The 17,672-nt window shown below is 43.1% G+C and overlaps 1 protein-coding gene across 2 annotated transcripts in view; it reads right to left on the bottom strand.

Moving 5' to 3' along the window:
- The window catches only part of thada (THADA armadillo repeat containing), a 117,470-nt gene that overhangs the window by 95,613 nt on the left and 4,185 nt on the right, over window positions 1-17,672 (bottom strand). For both annotated transcript variants that reach the window (XM_028604006.1, XM_028604005.1), the window contains 12 exons: window positions 16,944-17,167; window positions 15,560-16,284; window positions 15,158-15,312; window positions 14,892-15,047; window positions 13,498-13,605; window positions 13,260-13,383; window positions 11,543-11,688; window positions 10,133-10,361; window positions 9,884-10,019; window positions 8,732-8,868; window positions 7,718-7,858; window positions 6,634-6,791 (listed from right to left, as the gene is read on the bottom strand). In XM_028604006.1, coding sequence (XP_028459807.1) covers window positions 6,634-6,791; window positions 7,718-7,858; window positions 8,732-8,868; window positions 9,884-10,019; window positions 10,133-10,361; window positions 11,543-11,688; window positions 13,260-13,383; window positions 13,498-13,605; window positions 14,892-15,047; window positions 15,158-15,312; window positions 15,560-16,284; window positions 16,944-17,167 — 2,439 coding nt within the window. The remainder of the gene's footprint in view (window positions 1-6,633; window positions 6,792-7,717; window positions 7,859-8,731; window positions 8,869-9,883; window positions 10,020-10,132; window positions 10,362-11,542; window positions 11,689-13,259; window positions 13,384-13,497; window positions 13,606-14,891; window positions 15,048-15,157; window positions 15,313-15,559; window positions 16,285-16,943; window positions 17,168-17,672) is intronic.

The following is a 17,672-nucleotide window of genomic DNA, read 5'->3' on the forward strand; positions in this document are numbered from 1 at the left end:
CCACGCAATGTTGAAGAGGCGTGTCAACTAGGACAGCCCCTCCACACCCAGAGCCTTGAGCATTTCTGGACGGATCTCATCAATCCCCGGGGCTTTGCCACTATGGAGTTGTTTGACTACATCAGTGACTTCCGCCTGGGAAATTGACGACAATCCCCCGTTATCCTCCAGCTCTGCCTCTAACATAGAGGGCGTATTAGTCGGATTCAGGAGTTCCTCAAAGTGCTCCTTCCACCGCCCTATTACCTCCTCAGTTGAGGTCAACAGTGTCCCATCCTTACTGTACACAGCTTGGATGGTTCCCCTTCCCCCCTCCTGAGGTGGCGAACAGTTTTCCAGAAGCACTTTGGTGCCAACCGAAAGTCCTTCTCCATGTCTTCTCCAAACTTCTCCCACACCCGCTGCTTTGCCTCTTTCACGGCAGAGGCTGCAGCCCTTCGGGCCCTTCGTATGGATTTCAGCTTAATTTAAAGACTAAACTAAAACCAGTGTAAAGCAATTCAAGCATCAGTGAAAGGCATAGACGCATGCCGGACCCACGCTTCTTTAACTAATAAAACAGAGAATTACAGATACGTGTCTAAATGTTGTATATAGCCTTTAGGGGGAAAAAAATGAGGTAGACGAGCCCAGAAACTTCCAGGAGGCTTTCATCTATAGTAAATATTATAGGTGTATATTGCATGTTTTATATTTTTATTTGGTCTTTTTCACAGAGGACATTTTGATATGTTACAGTAGGAAAAGAACAGGTGTATCAAAGAATTGATTCCATGTAGCTGCTTAGCACACCTGAATAGAACAGGAACAATGTTATTGTTATTAGTAACACCTGTGCTTTTCCTACTGTGACACATTAAAATGGCTGCTGTGAAAAAGACTTGACTTAATCGCCCGATATCACGCCCTGTTCGCTTAGTTACCTAATTTTTCCGTTTTATAGAGCCTAAGAAAACTTTAGTCGTTTCCAAAGTCACTTGTCCAAATTCACTCATTCACTAGTCCCCGCATAATTAACACTCAATAGTTTACTCTGCAGTGAGCAGTAAAATGAGATTTAGGACACTTACTGTACTTGTATAGATCATCATCTCTTTGAGGCATATTTGACAGTTAACAGGAGATTTTAAGCAAAAGGTAGTGTACATGATACAACCAGTACATTTTTCCACTGTGGGAATCTCTGAAGGTAATATTAGGGGGCATAAAATTCACTTTTAGAATTTGGACACTAATATAAAACGGTGTAAAGTAAATATTACGCACTAGAGAGCAAATACAAAATAATGTCAGACAAAGCATTCCTATTGTGTTCATAACGGTGTGTGTGTGTGTCTCCCTTAGCTTCAGTGCGGCCAAACCAATGGTCTGTCTCCTCTGTGTACCCAAGGCTCCAACCGATCCAGGCTGACCTACGCCACATAAACACCCAAGCTGTCAAACTCCAGCTTGCCAGCGACTTTGGTGGTCTGTCCCGCTTAGTACAGTACAAGTGTGCACGTGCACGTGCACGCACACACACACACACACACACACACACACACACACCTGTCAGGAGATGTCCAACAGCTACTTCTTCCTTTTGTCTCGGTCACATTCAAACAATTTCATAATTCTGTCTATCTTTGTTTGCAATGCATGGCTGATGAAGTCAAACATTGCAAACAAATATTGCAGTAACTAATCATTATCAGAAAAATTAGGTAATGAAATAAAGAAAGAAATCAAACATTACCATTACAACTATTGCTATTGCCATGGTGCCACCCAGTGACAGAAACATCCGCGTGTTGCCAGGCCAACAAGGATGTAAAACAGGATGCTGGCTGAGGACCGCAGGTGGTGTTGAGCTCACACACATTTTTGGAAAGACATGTGTTTTGGTCTCACACACACACACACTATACACATATGTTTGCCCATGCATGTCATCGCTGTGGTAGGGCAGAATGACTATGTCCACAAAGACTTAACCAGACCCAACTTTCCAAACACTATTGGAATCACCCCACTGAACGTTAAACACACACACACACACACACACACACACACACACACACACACACACACACACACACACACACACACACACACACACACACACACACACACACACACACACACACACACACACACACACACACACACACACACACACACACACACACACACACACAAAAAGCAGCCTATTTGATCCTGTACCTTTGATCAGTTGTCAGTTAGTAGTTGTTGAGCTTGGCCACAGAAATCATTATTCTAAGTTTCCTTTGATTATTACTTTATGTTATATTGAGTAGTTTTACTGAGACCGGGCTTGTATCCCTCAGATCCCAAAGGCTTGTTAGCAATAAACGATCAACGATATCGGAGTTGTCGGTGGTTCTTCCGTTGGGCTCCAACTGTCAGCCGTTAGTCTACAACCATCACACAACACAAAGCGCAGAGACTACCATCAGCGGCAATCAAAAGTGTTAACGGGGACACAAACTGCAAATGTGCCAAACTAAGGGCCATACATGGATTTCATGCATCTATGCAGAATCTGGTCAAAACCATTTTCAAAGAGAATATTTTTCTCCAGTCTATTTTTCAGCATCTTAGCTACTGCGCCTGAAATATCTGTCAATATTGTTGAGTTAGTACAGATGTAGTTTGACCTTTTGGAAGAAAAAAAACACTTATTAATTTCCTTGCCGTGAAAGAAAACGATTATAGTGTAGAGTATGAATAAATACCACTCTCATGTTTGTATGGTAAATATGAGGCTACCACCAGCAGCGAGTTAGCTTAGCACAGCAACTAGAAATGGTTAAACATATAGCCTGGCTCTCTCCAAAAAAGGTAACAAATCCACCAACCAGCACCTCTAAAGCTCATTAATTACCAAGCTAAGCTAGCTCAGCTAACTGGCTGTAGCTTTATATTTACCGTACAGACATGAGAGTGACATTGACTGTGACACTCTCTTGGCTCTTCTGCTATATTACATATAATCTGCTGGTAATGAATATGTATCTCTTTGTTATGCTATTCTTATTTTAAGTGTATATACCTCTTATTATTTCTTTTCCTTTATCTATTTATTATGAATGCACAGATCCGATACGAAATTGGGCCGATACTGACTCAAATAGCTGGATCGAGTATCGGTGGCAATGGGGCTGATCTATTCAATTCAGTTCTATGTGTATATACTATATACATTATTTACTGGAATTTTAATTCCTGTTAATTTACCAAGTTGCTGGTGGATGATTTTATATTTTAATAACAAATAATTCAGTACAATTTTATCTACATATTCATTTGTTACATTTTGTTTTACAAAGTTAGGAAACCAATGTATAATTCCAGCCTGATGTTATCGAACACATGAAAGAATGATCCCAGTGACTTCCACACAGTGAGGCATGCAGCTTATTGATTACACACTGGTATCACATTCGGTACTCGGCCGATACCCAAAGCCCAGGTATCGGTATCTGGACTGAAAAAGTCGAATCGGTGCATTACTACTATTTATCTGTACTATTGCTGTCCTTGTGCTGCTGCAACAACCAAATGTCCCCGCAACTTTTAAAATCACACATAGGCAGTGGTATTATGGAGCGTGTGGGGTTCCTGGTGAAGAACAGGAACTGTTCAAGTAAGCTTACTCCAGCATTCAATGTTTGCGAGAAAGGTAGACACGGCTACAAGAGCGCTTTGTGAGTACACACGGACAATTGTATATACAGTAAATCATTGTCGAGTCGAGACAATTGATCCAATTCAATGTCAGCATTCATAACAAAAGTTCTAAAACTGACAGAATGATATAAAATAAAAGAAAAGCCAATTACTAATACATAACATAGAGTATAATGCACAGCCTGCTGCTAATCCTGTAGTGAAGAGACTGATGACTATCTTTGCTCACATTCCTGACACTCTAAAAAAACAATGTCCCTCCATCACACAAACAATAAACACACACCAGCACATAGTAAGTAGTAGTACGATACTTCCTACTTTCTCTCTTAGGAGTGTAAGTACATGCTCAACAAGCAAACACAAACACACATGCACACACACCCTTTACCCCCTACACAGACAAACACAGCCTGTGTCTGGTACCCTTGTTATTATGGACCTCCACATGCTGAACCACTCAGACAACTATTCCTGTGTGAGTCTGTCTGTGTCTGTCAGTCTATGGAAGTGTGTGTGTGTGTGTGTGTGTGTGTGTGTATGTGTTGCTCAGTGTTTTCCTGCTGGTGGTGGAAGTGATTTGGAAAGTATGCAGTGGAAAGGGAGGGGCATCGCGGCCATTAAACCAGCAGGTTCGGGCTTCAAATGAAAGCGTGGCGCTAACGAGGGCGGATACTAATTGAAGAGCCTCCCAGCGTGGTATCACAAACACACACACATTCGCATCATTCCTTGCTACAGTATATCTTCACACATAAAGTGAAAAACACCTTTTTACATGAAATACTTAGTTTGTGTGCTGATTTCAATCCCGAGGCGTTCCCAGGCCAGGTTGGAGATATAATCCCTCCACCTAGTCCTGGGTCTTCCCCGAGGCCTCCTCCCAGCTGGACGTGCCTGGAACACCTCCCTAGGGAGGCGCCCAGGGGGCATCCTTACCAGATGCCCGAACCACCTCAACTGGCTACTTTCGACGCAAAGGAGCAGCGGCTCTACTCCGAGCTCCTCACGGATGACTGAGCTTCTCACCCTATCTCTAAGGGAGACGCCAGCCACCCTCCTGAGGAAACCCATTTTACAAAGGCTGAGACAGCATTTGTATCCATTTTAGGGAGGTGGCTGGGCTGTGTTCTCAGCAGCACACTACCACAGCTCAGCTGTTATAGTTTGGTTAGCCTCGTTGGCCATCCTATTGCCAAAATGTGACTTCAAATCAGTAAGAATAGTGACAAGACAGAGCTAAGAAGTGGCAGCAGAAGTTTGAAGGGCCCTCTGTCAGATGTGCAACACTACCGACATACAAAACATACGCAGAGCTGAGGCTATTTTATATTTTAGTTCTTAATGGAACATATTACTAGTGGATTAGCACAGTAGACTGATCAGGATGTTATGCAATTCATAATAACATGTAGGAATGCATCAATCTGACTTTTTCCTTTCCCAATACCAGTGCTCACTATCCACCACATTTAATATCCGGATAACACTGTGGAACTTGTTGGGAGAATTTTTATGTACAGTAACATAAGGCCAAGGTTCACTGTCAAAACTTCTTCTGTAATGGTTCAATGGCTCCCGACAGGAGAACCTGTTTATCTTAAAGCGCTCAACTTCTAATATTCGGTAGTAGATGGAAACATGCAACCAACAATGGGTTAGTCTGTCTCTCAATACTTTGGACATGGGAAATCACTTTGTGGCACTCCCCCCCCGAATCCTTAAAATGGGCTACAGTGTTCATAGTAATGAAGGAACATGTCACCCATTGCATCAGTGTGGCTCACTGATGTGTTTTTAATACCTTTTGGACAACGGCTCTATGGCACAGAGGAGTAAGATAAATCAGGCTGGACAAAGACACACACATTTGAGTTTCTGTTGTCTGGTAATTACCGGTCAGTGACTGGAAAAAATTGATAAGGACCGAAAATTCTAATTGTCTCCGGTCAGAATGACTGGTGGAAATAATTCCCTCGGCACAATTTGAATTGTGTTAAAGTAGGTTACAGTGATTTTCATATATCTCGTTCTATTACCAACAAATGTAATGATGTCAAAAACAATGAACCATCATATTTTTTCATTTACAAATGACTGTATTGTTTGCAATGAAGGGAAAACTACATCTCACGTTCTCGCTCTGATGGAATGCAGAAGACTACCATAGATTTACAACAAACGGCGACAAGTAAGCGGGAAAGTCAAAGCCCAAGCCCTGGCGAAACAGGGAAATATTGTGAACTACTTTACAAAACCAAGCAGCAGCTGGACTAATGTAAATGAAGCCAAGAAATTGTTTCAGCGAGGACGAGTCAGCACCAGCTACAGCCCCTCTCATTAACATTAACGCCACAAACCCACGTCGAGATACCATATATGATTGCAGCCGTCCGCGGTTACGGAGGCCTGACTGTTAACAGCCTGCGAGGTTCTTATTGGGATTACAGTGAAATCCATCCGGAGTGGGTCAAACGGGCCAGAGTAGCATGCTTAAAACCCGCCTCCAGTGGCTTCTCCCTGCAGAACTGCATCAAAACAGCGCAGCGGCGTCAGACAGAGGCTTAAGCACGTCGCGGGTTGCAGAGAGACACTTGTTCATAATTATTTTGATTCTAGTTGGCACTTGATAATTTTATGAGATTTTATTTGTACTGTAGTTTGTATCGTTTTATTTACTCAACCTAGCAAATGTAAAAAAACAGGCTTATTTTAATTCGGATCGGCACAATTATGTGCATTGATTTAATTATTTTGCCCTCTCTGCCTGTAGCAGCCTACGTTTCAATATATATATATATATGTATATATATATATATATATATAAGATTTTCATTTACACACACACACACACACACACACACACAACTGTATATGAGGTAACAGAAGTAAGTAAGTAAGAGTGAGCTTTGTGGGAGTGTGTTTAGTATGTCAAGACCTCACCTGTTCTTCTGTGATGAGTCCAGGGTGTGCGTGGGTGTCCTTGGTGTAGTGCAGAGGCAGGCTCTGACACAGCTGTCCAAGCAGCATGGCCACTTCCTTCATGCTCCGCCAGCAACACACCAGCACCATCTGGGCTGTCACCCTGTAGCCCTCGCCGCCTGGAGCCAACGCATACACACACAGTGACACACAGTGACACACACAGTGACACACACAGTGACACACACAAAGTGAAATGGAAAAAGTTTGATCACTTTGTTTTATTACCAAATAACGCCAACTTGAACTAAAAGATCTATTGGTTGTATTATGTCATGTGAAAGTTATGTTAAAGCTTTGTTTTCAATGGAAACCAGAAGACGTCCAAAGTCACATCACGTGCCTGCTCATATCCAGACACATACATTGCACAGAGCCAGTTCATTTTACTTGTCACTGTAAAGTTACAGTAGTTTAGGTAATCATTCCTGTGCACTGTTTATTGTGCACTGTATAAATATACCACGCAAAAATGAGGTCAAACACCTCCGCCATCAGGACATCACTAGTACTGCACTCACAAGCATCAATGACTTATTGGTATTAAAGGGTTTTAATGTCTGGCACTGTGTTTTGGTGTGGGGTCCGTGTTCTAGTCATAAGTCATCGATCTCGACGATATATCGCTTCAAACATCAAACGATCAGATATTATCAATACAAAGTGAAAATATCGATACATACGGTCATTATAGGGACCACAGATGTAAATTAGCTGTATAGCTAACTCTGGTACAGGGCCTGAACTGTGCATGGTCCCTGACAAATAAACTAATAAAATACAAAAAATATTAAGATGTGACTTTATTTTGAAATTCCCACTTTATATTTAGTCTTTTTATTAAAAAGACTAGTTTGTTTTTGCTGCAGCTCCAACTGTTGACCATGTTGATAACGGGCCAAATCAGCAGCCAAGCTACAGTAACTAACTCTTCCTGTTGCTCTCAGAACACTGGCATGCAGCGGTCGCTTTACCCTCAAACAGTGTCTTTGCCTTGTGTATCTTCCTCCGCACATTTTTCTGTGTAATGTAATGTCTAACTCACCTGTGTTCAGTGACGGTGTGTGTGTGGTCTGGGTGTGATCATCTCCTTGGTGTGTGTCCAGCTCTCTGGCACGTGTGAAGAAGTCATTGGTGTCCCTGGGCTGAATCTCCTGCAGGATCCTGTGCAGCCCTGCTGACGTCTCTGTCCAACACACACACACACACACACACACACACACACACACACACACACACACACACACACACACACACACACACACACACACACACACACACACACACACACACACACACACACACACACACACACACACACACACACACACACACACACACACACACACACACACACACACACACACACACACACACACACACACACACACAAATATTTCCTCGTGGCGCTTGTGTAAATTCCCATGACTTTCCCATTAGCTTCTGTCAACTAAAAGTATAGTTCTATCCTACAAATTATCCCTAAACATGCTTAATGAAAAACCTGCAGTAAAATTGTACAATCTATTTGAGTGTGTTGGTAATTCTCCTAAACTCCTTTCTCTCTTGCTGTCAACAATAAATAGTGATCCATTGTAATCCAGGATTTCCAGGCTCAGTGAGACCCTTCGCTCTCTTTTGTTTTTCACAAATGTACAGTTTTTCGACACACAACACTAATGTAATTGCTTATAAACAGTACTTACACTACAAATGAAGAGGACCGTGTAAGCTACAGACAAGGCTCCACATGCAAGAGTCACTTGTACGAACAGAATTATTCTCAGGTGGTACACACAAGGGATTTAAAAGAACTGTGGGACATTGATTATGCTCGTGATAAAAGCTCACCTACTCACGAACAGGTGGCATTGAGAAGTTCAAACGAATGAATTAACAAAAAGTTTACACAGTGAAAAAGAGTTTGGTCAATCGGACTTGGAACACACGAACCTCGCAAAATAAAGTATTAGGTTTACGATAAGAATGGTAAAGTGCTCTTGCATGAGGCCCACTAAGTGTACTCACCATAAATTGAGAGGCTGAGAAATGTGATTACCTGAGTCTGTATCCATGGGGATGAGTCCTTCTGGGGAGGAACTCTGGACTACAGGGGAGACCACGTCAGACATCCTGTAGCACACAGCGATCAGGTCGGACACCAGACATCTCCACTGCTCAGGCTGGCTCAAAGTCCTAAAACAGACAGACAGACAGACAGACAGACAGACAGACAGACGTAAGTATATGGCTAAGGTCATGGCTGGATTTGCTCTTCAAATACATGGTGTTGTACTCAGGGAATGTGTAGAGTGCTCGTTTCCGCTGCCAACAGCAAAGCAATAGATCCGAATGAAAGTAGGTTTTTTAGGGGTGGGAATCACCAGAGGCCTTACGATCATACGAGATCATCACGATACTTATGTCACGATGCGATATTATTGCGATTTTAAAACATATTGCAATATTCTGCGATATATTGCAACTCATTAATTTTTTTCCAACTTCAAATCTTTTCGAATTTAAAATGATGTCCTCCAAATGGAATTTTGTCAAACTTTGTCAACATCCGTTTTATCTAAAAAGATATATTTCTCTGTTTGTTCATCTCACTTCAATTGTATTGCTGCAAAATCAAATTGTCAAGCAGACAAACTGACCAGCACATATCAGTCCTTCCAGAAAAACGCAGAGTTTTTTTGAGATTGTTGCTTGATTATGCGGCACGTTTTCTTAAAAAATGCGATGGAATATGCAGGATATTTATGCAATTTTATAACTTGCAAAAACTGCGGTTTGATGAAAAAGAGAAAAAAAAGTGATTCCCCAACACCCTGCTTTTCGATGATGTTCACTTTGCGTAATTACGTCACTTCATAACGTTCCCATAGCAACAGGGGAAAATGTCTGCTCTTATGTGAAGTAAACGCAACATTTTTCAACTTTCTACTAAGATATGTGACTTTTTTGCAACCAAAATGCGGGGATTATGAAATCATGCAAGCTCCGCGTATTTTGCAAGGAAATCAGCAATTTATGCGACAAAAGTGCGGCGCATTTGAAAAAAATGTGCCCTTTGGCTGATTATGCATTGAATTATGCGATCGCGTATCGATACAGTATTGCCACAGAAAATATTGCGACACTATGCTGTATTGATTTTTTCCCCCCACCCCCAATGTGTATGTGCTAGTGTGATTCATGAGCTCACTCCGTGTTTAGGTGCTGCAGGACAGCAGTGATGCAGTGGGCTCTGCCATAGAGAGGATAGGAAGCAGCTGCCTGCAAGAGAGATGACTCGGACCTGGACACCTCTAACTGCAGACAGCGCAGCAAGAACTGGACCACTGAGGACAGAAGAACAATACAATCATTTTATTTTGTGCCAACACACACACACACACACACACACACACACACACACATATATATGTATTAGGGCTATGTCTCTGGATCTCACCAGCCAGTGTGTTGAGCTCCAACATGACGGTCTCAGAAGCCTGGGGCGGTGAGGAGGGAGGCTGGAACTCGAGGCCCTGCTCCTGGGCACAGTGCAGCAGAGCCTGGCCCAGGTCTGGCTGCAGGAGCAGCAGGTTGAGGAGGTGGGCTGCTGTGACGCTGTCAAAAGGCTTGGTGCTGGTACTGAGGTCCAGAGCAGCCTGAAGAACACTGCGCATCCTCTCCGGCACCTCACATCATAAACACCAAGGTGAAATCAGTAAAACAACTTGAAAATACTACTATACACTATACAGTACAAGTTGATGATTGGGCTTCACCTATCGCACCACTGGAATGTAAATACTACTAGGGCTGTGTATTGGCAAGAATCTGGCGATATGTTATGTATCACGATACATGGGTCACGATTCGATATATTTCGATTCTGTGCGTGAGGCGATATATTGGTATTTTTTATTTAAGTATAATTTTAGAAAAACTAATATTTAAAAAAAGACATGATGTTCCTAGAAGTCAAAGAAGTTTACTTTAGGTAACAATTGAGTACACAGAAAATCAAACTGCCAGTTTGGGATTGTGGTTCACAGGTTCTTAGTGAGCTAATTTGCATATGCCATCATATAGGCCAAAGTTCAGCCATAGCTACGTTGTTAGCTTCTAGCAAAAAGTCAGGCACTGCTAGGCAAGGACAGTAGTGGTGTGTGTCAGCATAGCCATCTAGCAGTAGGGGGTTTAAACACAACATTAACGTGAACCATTGTCTTACATGAATATTTTTGAACATTTAAAAAAAAAAGAAAAAAAAGTTATCGATATTTCCTTTTTGAAAATCGATACAGTATTGCAAAACAAAATATCACGATACTCAAGTGTATCGATTTTTTCTTACAACCCTAATTACTACAGTACAAATGGGCTGGGATGTACACTACAGACTGAGATACGAATCGAAACAGAGGTTCACTTTTAACAGTTGACAGAAATAAACATAAAAAATACCGCTATGTTATGCCGTGCAACCAGTAACCAGTAACATAGCTCAAACACAGCGTTCGTGATTCGACTGCTCGTGACTGTTTTCCAAGATGGCGCCCTCATGTAAACATGAACGCTAATGTCTTTATAAACTATCTTTTTAATAAACGAATAAATCAAGTGTGGTGCTATTTTGAGCCTTGTTAGTGGTATAAAATAGCGATTTACCATCTGCCCGGAAAGCTTGCGTTAGCAGCTAACCACCAGTAAAGCTAGAGACGCATTCGATTAGCATGAAAACAGATCCCATAGAACATTCAATTCGGTACACATAGGTTATTAACCCCTAGGTGCATTTAGCGCCGGAACTGTCCTTTAAGTATCACATTTCAAGATATAACACATAGTGACTGAGCTTGGTCCTCATATTAACCTGTAGTCGCACAGCTGATGGTGGGAGTTGCCGTAGTAACCTTGAGGCCAGTTGTTTGACTTCCAGGAAGTTGCTGGCAACACAGTAGAGGACATTCTGAGCATGGGCAGAGGTTACAACTTCACTGAGGGCAAACACATCAGGGCCTGAGGAAAACAGAGAGGCAGCGGTGAAGAAACGCTGAGCCAGCTAGGGCATCAGGTTGGCATCAAAGTAAAGAGGCCAGTTAGGGCTGGCAATATATCGATATTATATCGACATCGTGATACGAGACTAGATTTCGTCTTAGATTTTGGATATCGTAATATCATGATATGACACAAGTGTTGTCTTTTCCTGGTTTTAAAGGCTGCATTACAGTAAAGTTATGTACTTTTCTGAACTTACCAGACTGTTCTAGCTGTTCTATTATTTGCCTTTACCCACTTAGTCATTACATCCACATTACAGATGATTATTTATCTAAAATTGAAGTGTGAAGATATTTTGTTAAAGCACCAACTGTCAACCCTAGAATATCGCTGCATTATCGATATTGAGGTATTTGGTCAAGAATATCGTGATATCTGATTTTCTCCCTATCGCCCAGCCCTAGAGGCCAGCTAGTAATGGATAGACTGCCGGTTCAGGCATCAAAAGAAAGATGTATTCCAGAAATGTGCGCTGGCCACTGGTATTACATGAAATGTACCAAACATCATCACAAAGTTGTTCTTGACGAAGGCACTGGATTCCAAACTGCTCTGAGCGAGTTGGATGAAATAGGACACGATGTTTGAAGCTTTTTAATGGACTTTAGCAACATTTATATTTACTATGCATAATGTACGACAAGGAAGACCAATTTCAATTGTCTGGTATTGTCTATAAAAAGTGTCTAAAAGTTGCTGTTTGTATGATGTCGGTTAAATGAGCTATTATCAGTTCTTCCAAAAAAATGCGGAGTTTTTTTGTGATTGTTGCGGGCAAAAATCCTTGATTATGCGGCACTTTTTCTTAAAAAATGCGATGGAATATGTGGGATATTTATGCAATTTAATGCAATGAAATTGCGGGAACTTGCAAAAATTGCGGGAACTTGCAAAAACTGCGGTTTGATGAAAAAGAGGGAAAAAAGTGATTCCCCCAACACCCTGCTTTTTGATGATGTTCACGTCGCAAACTTATGTCACTTCATAACGGTCCCATGGCAACAAGGGGGAAATGGCTGCTCTTGTGTGAAGTAAACGCAACATTTTTCAACTTTCTGCTAAGATATATGTGACTTTTTGCAACGAAAATGCGGGTATTATGAAATCATGCAAGTCCCACATATTTTGCGCGGAAATCGGCAATTTATGAGGCGAAAGTGCGGCGTATTTGAAAAAATGCGGCCCCTGCATAAATATGCGGACTTTGGCTGATTATGCATTGAATTATGCGACCGCATAATCTCGTTTTTCGGGAGGGACTGTATTATGGCAGTCAAACGACACTAAGATAAACACAATCAGTGATCTCCTAAAAGCAGTTCTACATATAGCTTTATGCATTATTTTTTTTTTTTTTTTTTTTTTTTACTGCATCATTTAAAGTAACACTTAAAAACAGTCGGTTATCGGTTATATTGAACTTGCCATAAACTTATAATGTTAGTAGCAGATTTTTTTACATAGCTGTGATGGTTTGTAAAGTCTGGTAAGTATATATGACTGCTGCTGATGAACAGTAGGCGTACCAGTGCTGAAGGTGAAGAGCTCCCCCAGTAGACACAGCAGGTGGAGGGACATAAGGCATTTAGAGAAGGAAGCTCCAGGAAGCAAAACCTCCAGCAGCCTCACACACAGCCAGCGCAGGAACTCCTACAACACACAATAAAAACACGCCAAGTCCTTTAGTTCATTTTTGTAAGACAGAAACACTCCGGTAGACCTCTCTGCACCTTTCTGTTGCGTTCCGTGTGTGGTATGGTATACCTTGTACAGCTGTAGTGTGTGTTCGTCGCGGTCTCTCTGCTCCTGCTCTCTCTCCTGGATCAGTCTCTTCTGCAGCAGCAGAGCGCTGTCCTTCACTCTACAAAGCAGCTGTACAGAAGAGGATTTTAAGCTCCATTAAGTAATAGTTTTGATTTGATCATTAAATTGAGTCATACATGTCTCCTTGTAATGTGTAGGGTTGTTAGCACTGCAAATCCCGTTGAAAATGAAAATTCAATTATTTCCATTCCCTAGTATAAACCGCTCCCAGCCAACAAACTGACTGTACGTTACCAGCTTAAAGGGGAATTTCGGTATTTTTCAACCTGGACCCTCTGTTCCCATATGTTTGTGTCTGAGTGATTAATGGGAACACATTTGTTTTGCAATTGGTCCAGTATTGAGCGATGACACTGTAACCGGCAGCCATTAAACAGGCTACAGTGTAATCGCACGGGGCAGTTGCGCAGTTTGCCACTGACAGGCTCAGATTGTTATTATAAGTGTCTGACTACACTATGGAAAGACGGTGAAGTCGTGTTCTGAAATCTTGGGAGGGGACTTGTTGCCAAAAAGACAACACTGTGGAACGTGTGAGAAACAGAGAGAGGGAGAGAGAGAGAGTGCAGAGGGAGAGTTTGTTATGTTGGAGTACATAAAGCGTGGCTTAGTGTTACCTAAAAGATTTTCAATGTCATGGCTGAATATTTAGATGATTTTTCGACAATGTGGAGGAGGTCTTTGAATTCGATGGCTGTGAGTATTTATTTGAGCCAGAGTATATGGATGCAGAATAGCTCCTACAAAATGGACCAGGAGAAAGAGAGAGGGGCAGCAGGGAGAGGAGGGTGAACCAGCTGCTGCGAGGCCGCGAGGGTCATGATATTTGTAGTGTGACCGTGTGCCCACAGAGGAAGAAAGCCCATGTTGGAAGGAGAGGGACCTGCTGCTGCCTGATTCAGAACTAGACTTCCCCTTGAGCGGGACGTGGACGCAACAAACGGTTCGAATCGAGCGAAAAGGTAAAGAGTAAAACATTTAATTTCTCTGTTGGGTCCTTTCCATGATACAGTCAGACACTTACAGTAACAATCTAAACTCGACAGTCGCAAAAACAAGCACTTTTAGTGGACGTACATTTGATGGCTGTCAATTGCCCAGAGCGATTCCATCGCAGCCTGTTTTGACACTGCCAGGTTGCAGTTCTCAATACTGGACCAATTTTAGAAATGGTTGTTCCAATTAGTCATTTTAGACACAAGGCCAAGGGAAGTAGGGTCCGGATTGGAACAGTGAAGTTACCCTTTAACACCTCACATTCTGTGAGAAACTAAATCCATAAAATCCATTGAAAAAATAAATTAAAAAAAGGCAATGTGAGGTAAACGGCTGACCTTCTTCAGCAGGCTGACTGTCTGCTGTCTGACGCCTGGTGACTGACTGTTAAGATTAGGCAGCAGGAAGTGGCGGATCAGGCCCATTTCCTGGGAGGACAGCGCTTCAGTGCTGCGGTGGCTCTCACACACCAACCCCAAAGCATCCAACCTCACCTTGGCGGTGGGATTTGAGGACACATAAATACAATGGAAATCCAAGCTATATGCCAAACGTATGAAATATTGAAAAGAAAGGATACACACTTGAGGATACAGACACTCACTTGATCATGTTTGTGTACCAGTGCTTGTTGGAGTAGGGAGAGGGGCACCAGTCCTCCCCACAGACCCTCCTTTGAGGATGGAACAACACCCTGGGCCCTGGCTGCCCGCAAACATGTCATGAGAGCTCCCAGTGCACCCCTGCTGCCTGAAGGGCCTAAAGAGAACAGAAAAAAACTGCATTTATGAAATGGTTCCACATTTTGTCATGACTGTGTTAAAGAATGCGGTGGAGAAGACATTTTTTTACAGTATTTCTTGCCACAACAGAATGCTTTGTGAAGTTGAGAGACATTAACGTGCAGCTGATATATCATGAGAATAACCAGAAGGAAAAAGGGAAAACAGCTGCCGATAAATGGAATGCAAATGTGTTTTTATGTGACAGACATCGGTGCCTTTACCTATGCTTGTTGGAGGGGGGTCTTGCAAGGCCTGCACCATGTGCGCCAGACTGGAGGGGCTGCAGCGTAGCAGCTTGGGCAGGAAATAGTCCAGGATGTACGTGGTCTGGTCCAGCCTGGCACGGCACAGCACCTGTAGCAGGGGGGTTACCCACGTCTGGTGCCAACGCTCCATCCAGTCCTCTGTGGCCGTCGTGTTCCCCGCACCAGCCTCACTGGCCAGCTGTGCCTTGTGGCTGACAAACAGCCTCTCCAGGAGGTCGCTGGCATAAGGAGCCAGGGTCTGGTCCCCCATCAGGCCCAGGAGACATGAAGGCAGCTGGGGTTGGATGTCAAGCAGGTAGCCTGCCCCAAAGAGCTCCACGAGGCAGCCCAAGGAGCCGTACTTCCCCCTCATGTGCCACTCCAGTCCCAGCAGGCTTTGGGAGAGCTCCGTGACGTAAGGGTCCTTGGTTGGGTCGGAGATAGACGGGTTGGTGTGCTGATGGAGGAGGAGGAGGTTGCGAAACAGGGAGCGGGTTTGGTGGCGGACTCCGTCCAGCGGGTGCTCCCAGTGGGAGTAGATGTGCTCCAGCAGTTGCTGCTGTAGCTCCGAGCCGCCGCTGAGGGACTGTTGGAGGCGGGGAGGGCAGGGCAGCCTCTCCCCCTGCAGGCAGTCAAGCGCAGCACTGCTCCACAGGGTCAACACGCGGGCCACCACCATGGCTGTACTGGACTCCTTTATACTACAGCAAGAAAAGAAAAACAGGCGTAACGTTTACACTTTAGAAAGACTGTATTTTGATTTTTTTTTCAGAGATGGTTAACCCAGATCAAGTAGTCACCCATTATATTTAGGAGGTGTTGAAATTAATCAAATAATCGATGCATCGAATCGTGGACATGGACGATGCTGCATCGATAATCGGCAGGCTCATAATCGAATATTTCTGTTTGCAATTTAATGTAGGCCTAACAACATTTCTGTTTACATATTCTGTTATGTTTTGCACATTCATGATGTGCCATGTGCTCAGTGCTGTAGTTTTATGTTGCCAATTTATTTAGTATTCGAGCACTGCAGAATTTTTTGTTTTTGAAGCTTGAAAAGCTATGAATTAAATATCCTGCATGGCTTTAATCGAAAAATTTATTTGACGCATCGTGATATCGAATCGAATTGAATCGCTGACATGATAATCATAATGGAATCGGGAGATCAGTGAAGATTCACACCTCTAGTTATATTACTGGGGTCTGTCACTGTCAGCTCTGGCAGGCATCCAAGTGCTTTGTTTAAAAAGGACTTGTAGACTAATTCTAATTGTGACCCTTCTCCTTTGATATACTAGGATAACAATGTAGACTAGTCGGCAGTGAATCGGGATCAGATTACCAGACCTACCTGACATCTAGATCCAGCAGCGTGTTTGGGACAAACAGCAGCAACTCTTCCCACCGGGGCCCTGGGAAAGCGCCCTTCCAGCTCAACATGGCCAGAGCCCCATGACACAGATAGAGAGAGACACCCGGCGGGCGACCACTGGTCCACAGTCCCTCACACCTCTGCTTTAGCCACTGAGGAGCGGAGTCCAAACCCTGCGCTGAGCCACGCAGCAAACTGCACACCTAATACACAAAGACAAGAATGACCAAAGCATTTGAAGAGAATCAACACAGGTTTCTGCAAGATGCAATGTTTCAGCAGCTTTATACACGCATTGCTATAAATTTGTCGTATTGCATGTTAAAAGGTGCTCTAAGCGATGTTGGGCGACGGCACTTCTTGTTGACGTTCAAAGTATTTGGAAACAAAACGAGGCTAGCTCGCCCCTCCCTGCTCCTCATCCCAACCCCAAATCCTTCTTGTTGGTTACTGGCTGGAACGCTGGAAGACTGTTATGTTTGGTGGTCCATGTTGGCCCAGTTTGTTTTTGTTGCCGTTTGTGGAGCCTGGGCTGTCTACAGAGACCGCGTTCTTTTTGTTTTTCTTTATTTAACAGTGTGTTCAGGGGACCGGCAGCTCGCGGACAGCGAGGAAATGTTTGCTGTATGTGACAAAGAATGTTGTAGCCTAAAAAAATGCGCGACATCGCTCAGAGCACCTTTAAAGAAAAACATTTTATTTCCAAGA

Source organism: Perca flavescens, chromosome 17 (assembly GCF_004354835.1).
Source record: "Perca flavescens isolate YP-PL-M2 chromosome 17, PFLA_1.0, whole genome shotgun sequence".
Taxonomy (NCBI): domain Eukaryota; kingdom Metazoa; phylum Chordata; class Actinopteri; order Perciformes; family Percidae; genus Perca; species Perca flavescens.